Below are 17,521 nucleotides of genomic sequence, written 5' to 3' on the forward strand. Positions count from 1 at the left end.
CACCCTCAGTGAGTGACTGTCTGGTGCGCAGTGTCCAATCATAGAATAATTGATGCAATATTCCTTGATGGCTGACTACGGAACAGTATGTGAAGGTTTTGGAAGATGATTTCACCCCCATTATCGAAAGTGAACCTTATTTTGACAAGATGTGGTTCATGCAAGACTGAGCTCAACCCCATCGAAGGAGGAGAGTGTTTGACATACTGGAGGAGCACTTTGGAGACCACATTCTGGCTCTGGGGTATCCAGAAGCCACTGCCATGGACCTTGAATAGCTGCCATGTTCTCTGGATCTGAACACACACAACTCCTTTTTGTTGGGCTATATTAAAGACAAGGTGTACAGCAATAACCCTAAAACCATGACTGAGTGATGACGGCCATCCAGGAGGCCATCAACAGCATTGATGTTCTGACTCTTCAGCGGGTCATGCAGAATTTCACTATTTGCATGCACCACATCATCGTCAATTATGGCAGGCATATCGAACATGTCATAACCTAAATCTGAATATCTGTAGTGATGTTTATATGTTGAATAAAGTGTGTGCATGCCGTAGTTTGTAAGTAATCTACATTTTTTTCATATAGTTCAATAATTGTCACCCTGTAAGTATTTTTACAACACTTGTTATCAAGAATTTCATTTCCATGTCTTTGTGAAAACGCCTTTGAAATTATGAAAAAGTCATACACAAAATATGGATAATGTACAAATGTATAAGTACAGTATCCTGAACAGTTTCTGTATCCTGAGTACAACTGTTTTGTGTGTCTACAATGCAATTTTGTAAAGGTCTCTATAGCAAAGCTTCTTCACAACTCTATAGATGGCTATCATTTTCACCTACAAACATTTGCACTTCACAGTTGAAAGCTGTCAAAAGTGTAGTCAGGTATCTTAGCACTAAATAATAAATGTATTAAAACTTCATGTATGATGCGGCCACACATCTCATTGTTTATCATGCCTTGTCTCTTGAATTATGTGTCATACAATAATATGTTTGCACAGATATATTCAGTAGCATATATGGATACTGTCTGCAAAATATGTTGTGAACAGAGTTAGTGGTAAAGAAGGAATAAATTTAAATGTCATGCATGAAGTGGCAGTTTTTCACGCATCTCACTGTTATGATGTCTTATCTCCTGGACTGTGTGACGTACCATGATATAATTTTCAAGCTGTGTTTAGCATTGTACATGGATACTCTCTGTGAAATTTATAGAGAATAAAGTTAGTAGCACAGAAGTAATAAATTTAAATGTCATGCGCGATCTGGCAATTTTTCAGATATCTCATTGTTTTTGACATCATATCTCCTGAACTATGATAGATAAGTGGTTCTTATCTGTACATGTGTACTAAGTGTGGTTGAAATCAGTCTACTGCATTAGGAAGGAATGTGGAACATACACCCTTTTTATGATATGTGTAGGTACCGACAAAAAATGTGAACTATACAGAACTGTTCTGAACATATGTAACAAGTAGTAGGAGATGAAAATCACATACAGGGGGAAAAAAGTTGTTCTAAAACGCATATGTAGTGAGGTGCATAAACTGTACATAATGTGGTACCACACAGAAGTAAAAAAATGTACTGCCAATATAAATTTGCTGTGAATTTGGATGTTATATGAACCACATAAGTCTTGATACATAATACACAGATGATGCATGGGGTTATTCACATTCACTCTGTATTGTGTACAGGAAGAATAACAGTTCTACAGTCAGTGCATAATGTGTGGTGGAAAAACACGATAAGCTGGCCACATGTGGAACATGTTCTGTTATTACCCTGTGAACATGGAAACTTGCTGCTCATGGCCATGGCCATGAAAAGATCAGCAGGTATGAAGTGGAATGGCTGTATCAAAAGTGTCCATACATACAGTGACCCTTGTATATGATATCTACAGCAGCATATCACCATGTGTGAAACAGGTTTACTCAGTGTTGTCTGCCTATAAGGATGGTGTTGAGTTTGCTTGCACAAATGCTTCCTATGAAACAATGGAAATACCAGATTGGAATATCAAGAATGTATGAACCTGTGTTACAATATGTGGATAATGATCCAAGTATGAGTACATGAATATGTCTTGTGCTCATACTACCTGCAGAGGACTAAACAAGGCTTCTTTTCCCCAGTGGGTAGTTTTCTGCCAGTGATTCCATCAGATTGCCTCTACTGCACTGATATTTTTGAATTCTTCAATAGTCCACAGCTCATGGTCTTGCGGTAGCGTTCTCGCTTCTCGCGCACGGGGTCTCGGGTTCGATTCCTGGTGGCGTTAGAGTTTTTCCCTCCCTCGAGATGACTGGGTGTTGTTGTATCGTCTTCATCATCATCATTCATCCTTATTACTGTCAGAGGAAGGCAATGGCAAACCACCTCCACCAGGACCTTGCCTAGTACGGCATTGCAGGTTTCTCGCATCGTCCCCTACCCTCCTCGGAGTATGGAACATCATCATCATCATCATCATCATCATCACGTCTTGAATAGCCATCTCTTAGGGTAAATGTTACTGAAGGAGTGAGTTCTAATATGACTATATGCACAGTTACACCATTTTTGCATTAAATGATGGCAAATTAAACAAAAATCAAAGTATATATGGAGTCGCTCACCAAACATAACAACCCTATTAAAATAACTAAACACTGAAAAATCAATAGATACTTCTGCAGATGTGTTACGGAAGCAAAATATCCCAAATGTGCCACATTTCTACCCCATTCCCTTCCTGTCTCTCCCTCCCAGCTGCCAGCTACCACCGCCTTCCATCCCCTCCCTACCACCTCGTTCCTGTTATCCATTCAACCCAACACAATAAATGAAAAAAAATGGTCTGATAACATCATAACATTGAATGCTTCTGGAAATTAGTCATTCAGCTAACTCCTTACTGGAAACATTCAGGTGTAGACTTGTGTATGATAAGACCACTTGTGGCCTGAATCACACCAGAGTGATATTGTCCCATTATGTTGAGTGACACCTAAAGCTGGGCATTTACATTTTCAACAGAATATGACAACCGAGTCCTGTCATATCACAGTAAGAATGACAAAATCTTGACATTAGTATGATGAACATGTATCTGATGTCGTCTTCAGTTGTGCAGTGTAGGTTCTGGTCCTAAATGGTCACCTCCCCATCCTCCTTTTGCCACAGAAAAAAAAAAAAATCATTAAATGTTCTTCATTAGCAAGATCTTTTCCTGTAGAGCCTAAATAACATGTGGGATCAATGAGTCCTGCGCTTAGCTAAACATATTAGTCATTGGTATTCACTGCCAAGATGCCTTGGGAGTCCTGTACTACTTTGAAAATTTCCCTCTTGGAGCCTCTAATGTCCCTCTGGGTCTACTGAATCCTCTTACTACTTACTATTAGCCTTTATGAGCAGTTTTTCCCCTATTTTGTCAGACTGTTCCTAAATTTCTTGATTCGTCTTCTCATTTTTGTCCATGGTCTCTAGAGCAGTGGAGCTGTTGGAGACACCAGACTTGCAGTATCTCTTAGATATCATAATGAAAACGTGTCTTGCAGTATCTCTTAGATGTCATAATGAAAACGTGTGTCTCCAAGTTCTAAGGAGATAAATTTTGCCTACCAGGTTCAGTAAAGTGTTTGCTGATAACTTCACCACTGAGTGCCAGCAAGGTTCTTCCAGTAAAGTATTGTGTGGTAGGGTAGTGTAAATAGACACAGTTAAGCAATGGAAATGTAAATACTTAAGCCTAATGATCAATAGTCCAAACTTCTTAAAGGTAGTGTAGTTTCAGCACTCTGAGACTGCAGACATGTGTGCAAGTTTGTGTGTCTACTGCTGACAAAGGCCTTAATGGCCGAAAGCTATAACTGTGTGAATCTTTATGTTGTGCCTATTGTGGCTCAGCATCTCTGCTATATGGTGAGTAGCAACTTTCCTTCTCTGGTATTGTTATAGTCCAAACTTCTGATTGATTTATGTCAGAGTTATAAGTACTAACACTTATGAGTACTTATTATTGAAAACTTTAATTTCTTAGCAGTGTACATTAATCATTTATTAATATTAAGAATGTGATTTAAAATAAGGTTTTATTGAGCTGTAAATAGATTGGATGTCATAAAATGCAATATTTCTTTATGAAGATGTATATTAATGTGGATGCCAGGGTTATTAAAAGTATTGCTGTAAGTCAATCAGTAGAGGACCGTAGAACAGGCATGGACAGCCTTTTGTGATCTCGATGCCTGAGTCACATACTCATTTAAGCACATGGGTTCCCTTATCATGATGTGACAGCACCACTCCTAGTGCATAAAGTCAGAACTACTGTGACTGGGACTTCAATATTTATGAGGCAATGCACTGATATGAGTGGCACCTCTTTCTGGCATGCCAGGCCAACAAAATATGCCTGAAAACACGTGTTTTTCAGAAAATATTCAGTGTATGTGACCCCACAGTTCTTTCATGGGCTGGACTGAAACCACTTGTGGCCAGCTAATGCCAAAACCCCCTGCCGGTATAGTATTGTATTTTAACCGGGGACCTAGAAACGATGGAGAGGCTCCGTCCCCACTGCAGCTGCAGCGGTCCACAAACCCATGATGTCTACCGCAGTCCACTTCACCCCTCCACCGTCCCACACAGAACCCAGGGTTATTGTACGGTTCGGCTCCTGGTGAACCCCCCCCCCCACCCCCACCCCCTCGCCCCGGGAACGTGTCACACCAGACGAGTGCAACCCCTATGTTTGCGTGGTAAAGTAATGGTGGTGTACGTGTACTTGGAGAACTTGTTTGCGCAGCAATTGTGACATAGTGTAACTGAGGTGGAATAAGGGGAACCAGCTCGCATTCGCCGAGGCAGATGGGAAACCGCCTAAAAACCACCCATAGACTGGCCAGCTCACTGTACCTCAACACAAATCTGCTAGTCAGATTCATGCTGGAGACCAGGTGCTCCTTCCCACTCCAGAAAGCTGTGCGTTAGACCACTCAGCTAACTGGCAGGGCACCCCCACCCTACACCTTGCTGTTGAGGATAGCATATAAAAGCTTTTAACGGCTTAGTTGTCTTGTGGAATGAAATGAAAAAAAGTAAAATTAATGAAGACCATGAGATTGTAAATTAACATTATGTGTCCTTTAAAATACTGAAGATATATATGTAATGGGTATAATCTGCAATTAACCATCTACTTGAGTGAGGCACAAATCACATTCCATTTGTTTGTGTTATGTACACCATCTACCTGAGTGAAGCAGAATCACATACCGTAGGTTTCTGTTATGTAAAAGACTGTTTCCAGTTGTTATACTTCTTTTCACAATGTTTAAAAGCTCACTGTTTTGAAGTGAACTTTATTAATAACATCAAATGTGGGTCAACAATTATCCAGTTCTTATATTTCTTTTCACAATATTTAAAAGTTCATTGTTTTGAAGTGAACTTTATTAATAACATCAATTGTGGGTTGACAGTTAGCAGTAATGATATTAATTAAAACTATTTATTTGTGAATCTAATTCAAACCAAACCATAAATTTTTGAAATTAATAAAATTACAAACTCTCAAACAGTTGAGCACATAACTAATTTCAAGTTTCTCATGTCAACGCATGACTAACTATGACATTTTTCTCCTTTTTCCTCTATGATTCATTATCTCTAACAGCTATGAGTATTTAGCAACCTAGTCCTGTAGAGAGTAAGCTGTTGTATCTGCACATGCAGTGAATTATTAGTGTAGTAACTATTGTGTTTGTAACTGATGTTCCAGAACAGAAGGTAACAAAGACCATTAACTGTCATTAGATGGGAAGAACTTCAGTTAACTTGAAGTGAATTCTAGCAGTAAATAATTGCTTTATTTTATTGTCTCATAGTAAAAGCATTTTCATGTGCTTCTGCAATGCTTTGCCTTTCTGCGGAGCCAAACATAATTTTGACTTGTGTATCTTCTGTTTTATTGTCAGCTGGAAATGAATGCAAGTGGTAGGCCTATTATTTTATTTTGAGTGTTATAATTAACTTATTTGAGCGAAATCAATGGAAATTCTTTCATAATTTCCCTTTCTGTTTTAGATGAAAGCAATAACACATTGCACACAAATCCCACAATTTACAGTAGTGAACAGATCCCTTTTGGCAAACAAAGATATAATTGATTCTGTACACATTAAGAAATGGTGTGCTGTTTCTAGTCACAAGATGGAGAGAATTTATTCTTCCACTCATAGCTACAAGAGTGAGAGTTCTATCATAACCATGGAGTGGTAGATGCAGCTAGTGCTGTGCCACATGCTACCGAATCTTACAACAGACAGACTACTTCAAGGTATTCTACATAAAAAAGTGTACTCAGTCTTCACATTGTTCACCATTTCTCAGTAACACTGTGTCAAGAATCTGCATCTGTAGGAATTTTGGAAATCTGTAAGGAATTTAGTAATTCGAGACTATCTTTTAGCATAACTTTTCATTATTCTTTATTTGTATATGTGTTTACTATCTACTTTGTGTGTATATTTATGGACGTTGCTTATGCAAGCTTTACACTTACGTTTTGTATTTTTTTTTTTTACAATAAAATCAACTCAGTTCATTCAGTTCAGTAGTTTTCAGCAGTTACCACACCTAATTCAGATATTCAGATGTCAAAGAAGTAACATACAAGAGATGTAACAATATTAAGAAAAGGAAAGTTGACACCACATAGTGGAGATGCTGAGTTGCAGATAGGCACAACAGAAAGACTGTCACAAATAAAGCTTTTGGCCATTAAGGCCTTCGTCAGCAATAGACAACAGACAGCCGCACACACACACACACACACACACACACACACACACACACACACACACACACACAAACGTAACTCTCACACACGACTGCAGTCTCAGGCAGCTGAAACCACACTGCGAGCAGCAGCACTAGTGCATGATGGGAGTGGCGACTCGGTGTGGGTAAGGAGGAGGCTGGGGCAGTGAGGGGAAGGGGTAGCATGGTGGGGGTGGCAGACAGTGAAATGCTGCAGGTTAGATGGAGGGCAGGGGAGAGGTTGGGAGGGGGAGCGGGAGGAGGAGTGGCGGAAAAGGAGAGAAGTAAAAAGACTGAGTGTGATGGTGGAATGATGGCTGTGAAGTGCTGGAATGGGAACAGGGAAGGGGCAAGATAGGAAAGGACAGTGACTAACGAACGAGGCCAGGAATGTTATGGCAACATAGGATATATTGCAAGGAAAGTTCCCACCTGCATGAAGGATGTCATGTTTGGCAGTACGTTCAGCGACAGGGTGGTCCACTTGTTTCTTGGCTACAGTTTGTCTGTGGCCATTCATGCAAACAAGCAGCTTGTTGGTTGTCATGCCCACATGGAATGCACCACAGTGGTTGCAGCTTAGCATTTAGATCACATGACTGGTTTCACAGGTAGCCGAGCCTTTGATGGGATAAGTGATGTTCGTGACTGGATTGCAGTAGGTGGTGGTGGGAGGATGTATGGGACAGGTCTTGCATCTAGGTCTATTACAGGGGTATGAGCTATGAGGTAAGGGGTTGGGAGCTGGAGTTGTGTGCAGATGGACAAGTATATTGTGTAGGTTCAGTGGATGGTGGAAAACCACTGTGGGAGGGTTGGGAAGGATAGTGGGCAGGACATTTCTCATTTCAGGGCATGGCGAGAAATAGTTGAAACCCTGGCAGAGAATGTAATTTGGCGGCTCCAGTCCTGGGTGTACTGAGTTATGAGGGGAATGCTTCTCTGTGGCCAGATGATGGGACTTTGGGAGGTGGTGAGAGACTGGAAAGATAAGGCATGAGAAATTTGTTTCTGTACAAGGTTGGGAGAATAATTACAGTCTGTGAAGGCTTCAATGAGACACTTGATATATTTTGAGAGGGACCACTCAGCACTGCAGATGTGATGACAATGGGTGTCTAGGCTGGATGGAAGGGACTTCTTGGTATGGAACAGGTGGCAGCTATCGAAGTGGAGGTGTTGCTGGTGGTTAGTAGGTTCGATATTGACAGAGGTACTGATGTAGCCATCTTTGAGGTGGAGGTCAACATCTAGGATGGTGGCTTGTTGATTTGAGTAGGACCAGGTGAAGCAAATGGGGAAGATCCAGATCGCAAAGATGTCATCAGTGAATCTGAACCAGGTGAGGGGTTTAGGATTCTGGGTTTTTAGGAAGAATTCCTCTAGACGGCCCATGAATAGGTGGGCATAAGATGGTGCCATGCAAGAGCCCATAGCCATACCCTGGATTTGTTTGTAGATAAGACCTTCAAAGGAAAAATAATTGTGTGTTTGAAATCCATCAGGTGTTGGAAAAGGTAGTGTTCAATAGTGGTAAGGCCACGGGGACTAGGAATGTTAGTGTAAAGGGAGATGGCATCAACAGTGATGAGCAGGGCACTGTGTGGTAAAGGAACAGGAACTGTGGAGAGTCAGTGGAGAAAATGATTGCTATCTTTTATATAGGAGGGTAGGTTCCAGGTAATAGGTTGAAGGTGTTGGTCTATGAGAGCAGAGAGTCTCTCTGTGGGGGCACAGTAACCCACCACAATGGGGTGTCCTAGGTGCTTAGATTTATGGACTTTAGCAAGTATGTAGAGGTAGGAGTGCAGTGAGTGGTAGGTGTGAGTAGACAGATGGATTCTGGGGAGAGGATCTGGGATTGGCCTAAGAACATGAGTAGTGACTAGAGATCCTGCTGGATTTCTGGAATGGGGTCACTGAGGCAAGGTTTGTAGGTGGAAGTATCTGGAAGCTGGTGGAGTCCTTCTGCCTCGTAATCTTTGTGTTTCAATCAGTGGTGGAGCCTTTGTCTGCAGGTGGGATTATAAGGTCAGGATCAATTTTTAGATGGTGGACTGTGGTTCTTTCTGTGGATTTAAGGCTAGTTTGTATGTTGAGGTATTTGGGGAATGATGGTGATGCAAGGTTTGAGGTTAAGAAAGTCTGGAAAGTTAAAAGGAGCTGATTTGGGGGCAGCAGGGGTGGATCACGGTTGGATGGAGGAGTGAACTGAGTTAGGCAAGTTGAGTCTGATTGGTAGGGTTGGTGGTAAAAAAGTGTTTCCAATGTAGGGACCGGGAGAAGGAGAGCCCTTTAAACAAGTCCTGCATGATTGAATTTGGGGCTGTGGCAAAAGATGAGGCCTTTGGAGAGGACTGATATTTCTGTCAGGCTAAGGCTTTTGGAGGAAAGGTTCATTACTGTGTTTCTGGTCTGTTTAGGTTCTGGATTCTGTGTTGTGGTAGGACGGAGTTTTGGAGGGTGGGGTAAGTGTAGTAGGTCTGTGAGCCAGGGTTTGTCAGTTGTGAGGGGATGTGGGGGAGGTTTGGAGGTTGTTGTAGAGGTAGTGGATAGTGGTACTCCAAGGCACAAATAGGAAGTGAGCAGGATGGAGAATTTTTTGAGTGGTGTTGTGCATGTTGCTCAAGTTCCTGCAGGGCAAGAGTTTCATTGTGTGTTAAGGGTTCCGGGAATTTGGGATTGCACTGCAGGAGAATTTTGCAAATGGAGATAAGGTACTGCAAGGAGGTTTGGGCTTGGTTGATATGGTTTTGAAAGACTATGGCAGAATCTATCCTACACAATATACTCATCCATCCTTACACAATCCATTATCCCTCTTACCTCATGGCTCATACCCCTGTAATAGACGTAGATGCAAGACCTGTCCCATACATCCTCCCACCACCAGCTACACCAGTCCGGTCATGAAAATCACCTATCCCATCAAAGGCAGGGCTACCAGTGAAACCAGTCACGTGGTCTACAAGCTACCGCATTTACTCGAATCTAAGCCGCACTTTTTTTCTGGTTTTTGTAATCCAAAAAATCGCCTGCGGCTTAGAATCGAGTGCAAAGTAAGCGGAAGTTCTTAAATATGTTGGTAGGTGCCGCCACAACTAACTTCTGCCGTCGAATATATGTAGCGCTACACAGGCATGCTTTGCAGGCACAAAGATAAATACTGGCGCCAAAACCTCTGCGTCAGTAACTAAATTAAAAAAAAGGTGAAAGACGAGCTTTTTTCTCCGCCCCGAATTTCGACCACTGCATTTTCATACTTTATCCAACGAAGTAAATACAAATTCCGTATTGTTCATCTTCGAATGTAGCAGCTTTTCAATGTACTACGAAAATCCGTCTGGCAAGACTGTTTGCGATGTTTGTCAGTATGGCCAATTCTACATTCTGAATTTTTTCCTACCTGTGAGAAGAGATGGTTGCTAATGGGAACTTTTATGAATTTCGAATCACATGCAGTATTATCTTCACCATAAGAATAATACAAATATAAACATTTTTCCATGTATTCTTTCGTGTTTGCTGCTATCTCTTTTAAATCCTGTCTACCTAATAAAGTATGAAACTAGAGTGAGACAACAGCAAACGCGGGAGTATACACATATCATGTCATGTTTATATTCGTATTATTCTTATGCCTAATAGCGATACAGTCATAAATGAAGCACGGCAATTGACTAGATTTTTAAATCTAAGATGACTCCAATTTCTGTGCAGAAAGTAATGTACTAAAGAGGCGTCTGCACAGATTTCAAACGGAGAAAAATTTTTGCTAAACTCTCGTTCAGAACATCTTCTATCATACGCAGTTTATTATTTGGTTCTTGTTGATCATTATCAAAGAAAGCAGCAGTGTAAATAATAACAAATAGCAGTCTCTTGCCATTGTTTCGCTACTGAGACAATTCCTCTCTTCTTTTTTTTATTGTAAGCGGCAGTAGCACACACTAGAGCAAACCATGCCGCGAGCGGTGACAGGTCGTAAACGCTCATTATCAGAATGCGAAAAACAATGCATGACACAGTACAGTAATGCATTTTCAGCTTAGAGTGACGTACACACCTATAACAAAGAGAACGGCACTTATTAGATCAAAGAAAAATAAGTACTCAATTCAAACCAGACGAAGCACGTGAAAAATGAAGGGTACCCGTATAAATACGGTTGGAGCACCTGACGCATAGCAATGGCTACCTGGTAAAGCTTAAGTGCTAAGCTTATGGCTCGAACCAAACTATTGTAGCTGTATCGTCATTCATTCGACCTAAATTGTGTCTCATATTACAATGGACCAACTTTGTTTCGATTTCGAGGTGCGACCTAAAACTTTACTCTCCCCTTGAATTTCGAGTCTCAAATTTCAGGTGCGGCTTAGATTTGGGAATTTTTTTTTCCTTCTTTTTGAGTCTCATTTTTCAGGTGCGGCTTAGATTCGAGTGCGGCTTAGATTCGAGTAAATACGGTAAGCTGTAACCACTGTGGTGCATTCTACGTGGGCATGACAACCAACAAGCTGTCTGTTCGAATGAATGGCCACAGACAAATTGTAGCCAAGAAACAAGTGGACCACCCTGTTGCTGAACACACTGCCAAACATGACATCCTTCATATCAATTACCGTTTCACAGCCTGTGCTACTGGATCCTTCCCACCAACACCAGCTTTTCTGAATTGCACAAGTGGGAACTTACCCGGCAATTCATCCTACATTCCCGTAATCCTCCTGGCCTCAACCTTCATTAGTCACTGTCCTCACCCATCTTGCTCCTTCCCTGTTCCCATTCCAGCACTACACAGCCATCATTCCACCATCACACCCAGTCTTTTTACTTCTCTCCTTTTCCGCCATTCCTCCTCCCGCTCCCCCTCCCAACATCCCCCCCTGCCCTCCATCTAACTGTCCGCCATCCCCACCATACTATCCCTCCCCCCTCACTGCCCCAGCCTCCCCCTTACGCCACCCAGTCGCCACTCGCATCATGCACTGGTGCTGCTGCTCGCAGTGTGGTTTCAGATGCCTGAGACTGCAGTCGTGTGTGAGAGTTACATTTGTGTGTGTGTGTGTGTGTGTGTTGTCGATTGTTGACGAAGGTCTTAATGGCCGAAAGATTTATTTGTGACAGTCTTTTTGTTGTGGCTATCTGCGACTCAACATCTTCGCTATACGGTATCAACTTTCCTTTTCATATTATTGTTGCATTCCATGCTGGTTTTCCATTGTTTAATATACAAGAGGTAGTACATAAGTATGAGAATGCTTACAGAAATGTTTATCCAATTAAGAAATTAAAGAAAGAAATAAGGGAGATATATTCAGATAGGTGCAGTAAAATGTGCTAAAAAACTCATAGCTATGAAATATGCAAATTCATAAATAACTGGTGTGGCAGATACTCCAGTTCCAAGCAAATTGATGAGACTCACCAAGTAATGGGAAAAAAAGAAGGGAGAGAGAGAGAGAGAGAGAGAGAGAGAGAGAGAGAGTCAGCTAAATTGACAAAAATTACACTGCATGTCTATTACTAATTCACATTGGCCTTCTTTCCATATTTAAGAATATTAATAACAGTTCACTACCACACTGCAAATAGAATATTGAATGCTGTGAGAAGAATATGTATAATTCCTCTCCTCAGCCAACCTCTTCATTTCACAGTAGCACCTGCAACCCAAGACATTATTTGCTGGATGTATTCCTGTTTCTGTCTTACTCTACAGTTTTTACCCTCTACAGACCCTTATAGTACCATGGAAGTTACTTCATGATGTCTTAACAGATGTCCTACCACCCTGTTCTTTCTTCCTGTCAGTGTTTTCCACATATTCGTTTCCTTGCTGGTTATCTGGAGAACATCTACATTCCTTAGTTAACCAGACCACCTAATTTTCAGCATTCTCCAGTTGCACCACTTCTCAGATGCTTTGATTCTCTTCTGTTCCAGTTTTCCCACAGTCCATGTTTCACTACCATACACTACTGTGCTCCAAACATACATCCACAGAAATTTCTTCCTCAAATTAAGGCCAATGTTTAATACTACTAGTCTTCTCTTGGCCAGGAGGTCAGGAATGCATTTTTTGCCAATGACAGTCTTGTTTTTATATCCTCCTTGTCCTGTCTGCCATGCTATTTTGCTGCCTGGGCAGCAAAATTCCTTAACTTCATCTACTTTGTGATCCCCAGTTCTGAGGTTAAGTATCTCATTGTTCTCACTTCTGCTACTTCTCATTGCTGTCCTCTTTCTTTGAATTACTTTCAATACATAATCTGTACTCATTAGACTGTTCATTTTGTTCAACAGATCCTGTAATTCTTCTTCATTTTCACTGAAGATAGCAATATCATCAGTGAATCTTATCATTCTTATCCTTTCACCTTTTGTTCTAATTCTACTCTTGCATCTTTCTTTTATTTCTGTCATTGCTTCTTCAATGTAAAGATTGAACAGTAGGGGTGAAAGACTACATCCCTGTCTTACACCCTTTTTAATCTGAGCATTTTGTTCTTGGTCTTCCACTCTTATTGTTCCCTCTTGGCTCTTGTACATATTGTACATTACACGTCTTTCCCTATAGTGTACCCATATTTTTCTCAGAATTTCAGCGTCTTGCACCATTCACCATTGTCAAACACCTTTTCCAGGTGACAAATCCTATGAATGTGTCTTGATTATTCTTTAGTCTTGCTTTCATTATCAACTACATCAGAACTGCCTTTCTGGTGCTTCTACCTTTCCTAAATCCAAACTAACCATCATTTAATACATCCTCAATTTTCTTTTCCATTCTTCTGTATATAATTCTTGTCAGCAACTTGAACGCATGAGAATTTAAGCTGATTGTGCAATAATTCTCACACTAGTTGGCTCTTGCAATCTTTGGAACTGTGGGGACAATGTTTCTTCAGAAGTCAGATGGGGTATCGCTAGACTCATACATTCTACACACCAACGTGAATAGTCACTTTGTTGCCACTTCACACAACGATTTTAGAAATTCTGATGGAATGTTGTCTATTTCTTCTGCCTTATTTGATCTTAAATCTTCCAAAGCTCTTTCAAATTCTGATTCTAATACTGGATCCCCTATCTCTTCTATATCAACTCCTGTTTCTTTTTCTGTCACATCATCAGATAAGACTGCCCCCTCAAAGAGACCTTAAATGTTCTCTTTCCACCTACCTGTTATCTCCTCTGCATTTAATGGTGGAATTACCAATTGTACTCTTATTATTACTACCCTTGCTTTTAATGTCACTGGAGTTTGTTTTGACTTTCTTATATGCTAAGTCAGTCCTTCCAACACTCATTTCTTTTTCGTTTTCATCAAATTTTTCATGCAGGCATTTTGCCTTAGCTTCCCTACACTTCCTACTAATTTCATTCCTAAGTGACTTATTTCTGTATTCTGTAATGTCTATGAACATTTTTGTACTTCCTTCTTTTGTCAATCAATTGAATTATTTCTACTGTTACCCATGGCTTCTTCTCAGTTACCTTCTTGGTACCTACATTTTTCTTTGCAATTCCTGTGGTAGCTCTTTTTAGAGATATCCATTCCTCTTCAACTGAACTGCCTACTGAGTGATTCCTTATCATAGCATCTACAGCCTCAGAGAACTTCAAGTGTACCACCTCATTCCTTAATACTTCCTTATCCCGCTTCTTCACACATTGGTTCTTCCTGACTTGTCTCTTAAACTTCAACGTACTCTTCACCATTATTACATTGTGGTCTGAGTCTATATCTGCTCCTGGGTATGCATTACAATCCAGTATCTGATTTTGGAATCTCAGCCTGATCATGATGTAATCAACTAAAATCTTCTCATATCTCCTGGCCTTTTCCAAGTATACCACATCCTCTTGTGATTCTTGGAAAGAGTGTTCACTATTACTAGCTGAAACTTATTGCAGAACTCAATTAGTCTTTCTCCTCTCTCATTCCTAGTACCAAGCCCATATTTTCCTGCAGCTCTTCTTCTATTCCTTTCCTTACAACCACATTACAGTCCCCCATGACAAATAGATTTTCGTCTCCCTTTATATACTGAATTATGCATTCAATATCCTCATATACTTACTCTATCTCTTCATCTTCGGCTTGCTACAATTCCATATATACCTGAACTATCACTGTCTGTGTGCGTTTGTTGTTGATTCTGCTGAGACCAAACCTATCTCTGAACTGTTCACAGTAACTCACCCTCTGCCCTACCTTCTAATTCATAACAAATTCTACTCCTGTTATACCATTTTCTGCTGCTCTTGATATTATCCTATACTCATCTGACCAGAAATCCTCGTCTTCCATTTCACTTCACTATATCCATATGGAGCCTTAGCAGTTAACCGAGCGAGGTGGCGCAGTGGTTAGACACTGGACTCGCATTCGGGAGGACGACGGTTCAATCCCGCGTCCGGCCATCCTGATTTAGGTTTTCCGTGATTTCCCTAAATCACTCCAGGCAAATGCCGGGATGGTTCCTTTGAAAGGGCATGGCTGACTTCCTTCCCCGTCCTTCCCTAATCCGATGAGACCGATGACCTCGCTGTCTGGTCTCCTTCCCCGAAACAACCAACCAACCTTAGCAGTTCTCTTTTCAGGTTTTCTAGCATCTCTACCATATTCAAACTTCTGACATTCCATGCCTTGGCTCTTAAATAAGTATGCTTTCATTGGTTATTCATTTTTTTTCTCATAGTCACCTCCTCCTTGGAAATCCACTCATGGAGATCTCAATGTGGGGTAGTCTGGGATGAAACTACCAATGGAGAGATCATCACAACACTTCTTCAGTTATAGGCAACAAGTCCTGTGGATGCACAGTATGTGACTTTAATTCAGTGGTTTCCATTGTCTTCTTCATCCTCATGCTGTTGATCATTGCTGATTCTCCTGTCTTTAGGAGCAGTTTCCCACCTCAAGGGCAAGAGAGTATGCTCCTCCATCCCCTCTTACAAGGTTGTTGACAGAATTAGGGTGATTTCTTATGCTGGAAGCCTTCATCTGCCATTGAAGATGATTTTTATTCAAAATTTAAATAGTGGCAGGGTTCAAACCAGGGACTGAGTATGTTTTGATTACTAATCAAAGAAGCTACTCTAGACCAACATTGAAATAAATAATATAAAAAGACAGTTTATGTTTCACAGATTCAATTGTGAATGCATGGAACAGAACAACAAGAAGCAATCATTAATTTACAAACTGCTTTTGGTGAAAAGCCTTGGGCATTTGCTTTTTTCCAGTATGATTAAGGAACATTTTTCATCACATCATCCCCAAGAGAAATTGCATGTTCAGCCAGTTGCTAAATAGGCACTCCCATCTTCAGAATAAATAATATGACAATATCAACTTGAATTTACGTAATTCATTACTTTGATATCAATTATGGTACAAACTATTTTTCTCTAAATCTAGGAGTTGGTGCATGTATATAACACTACATATTTCATTTTTGGTTATGATTACATTACTATTTTAGTTCTTACCTGGACTAAAGTCATCAACATTGAATATAAATGGTTGAAGTCGTAGATCTCTGAGATAGAGGGTGGCACCATATGCATGTTCTCCAGATAGGTGAACAGTAAGCTCTTGTTTACAGGTAAATGATCGTCCAACTAGTGTTGGATACAACATGTTCTCGTGTGAATGTGCAGTAGAAACTTGCACAGTTTGTCCTGTACACAAAAATCTTAACAGTTCACATACATTTTAGAAAATATCTCAAATTATTCTGTTATCTACATTACAGAAGAATAAAGTTTGATTCATTTGTAGAATTTTTGAGCGGCAGAGATCCAAGCAATATTGGCATTCATTACAATAAAAAATGACAGGTGTATAGTTAAGAATGATGTTGAAGGATGTAGACCCTAGCTAGATCTGTTCTAGCAAATGTACTCAGTATAAAGCTTGTCCTGACTGAAAAAGAGGTTGCATTCCAAGTTAGTTTTCTACCAAGGCTTAGTCCTAAGTATGCAACTGTGTTAATGATTGTAATGAGCTGGTTGAACAGAGAGTGCTAGAAACTGGTATGATTTACCTCTCTGTATGTCCACTGATGATGGTCGAAGTGGAGAGGATATAAAATGTAGACTGGCAATGGCAAGGAAAGCGTTTCTGAAGAAGAGAAATTTGTTAACATCGAGTATAAATTTAAGTGTCAGGAAGTCGTTTCTGAAAGTATTTGTATGGAGTGTAGCCATGTATGGAAGTGAAACATGGACGATAAATAGTTTGGGCAAGAAGAAAATAGAAGCTTTTGAAATGTGGTGCTACAGAAGAATGCTGAAGATTAGATGGGTAGATCACATAACTAATGAAGAGGTATGGAATAGAATTGGGGAGAAGAGGAGTTTTTGGCACAACTTGATAAGAAGAAGGGACCAGTTGGTATGACATGTTCTGAGGCATCAGGGGATCACAAATTTAGCATTGGAGGGCAGTGTGGAGGGTAAAAATCGTAGAGGGAGACCAAGAGATGAATACACTAAGCAGATTCAGAAGGATGTAGGTTGCAGTAAGTACTGGGAGATGAAGAAGCTTGCACAGGATAGAGTAGCATGGAGAGCTGCATCAAACCAGTCTCAGGACTGAAGACCACAACAACAACAACAACAACATGTCCATATTTTTAGAGATGGTTGCGGGACTCTGCTGTTCAATTCAG

At 40.6% G+C, this 17,521-nt stretch overlaps 1 protein-coding gene across 3 annotated transcripts in view; it reads right to left on the bottom strand.

Moving 5' to 3' along the window:
- The window catches only part of LOC126252032 (uncharacterized), an 82,962-nt gene that overhangs the window by 10,878 nt on the left and 54,563 nt on the right, over window positions 1–17,521 (bottom strand). For all 3 annotated transcript variants that reach the window (XM_049952838.1, XM_049952829.1, XM_049952821.1), the window contains exon 7: window positions 16,338–16,529. In XM_049952838.1, coding sequence (XP_049808795.1) covers window positions 16,338–16,529 — 192 coding nt within the window. The remainder of the gene's footprint in view (window positions 1–16,337; window positions 16,530–17,521) is intronic.

Source organism: Schistocerca nitens, chromosome 1 (assembly GCF_023898315.1).
Source record: "Schistocerca nitens isolate TAMUIC-IGC-003100 chromosome 1, iqSchNite1.1, whole genome shotgun sequence".
Lineage (NCBI taxonomy): Eukaryota > Metazoa > Arthropoda > Insecta > Orthoptera > Acrididae > Schistocerca > Schistocerca nitens.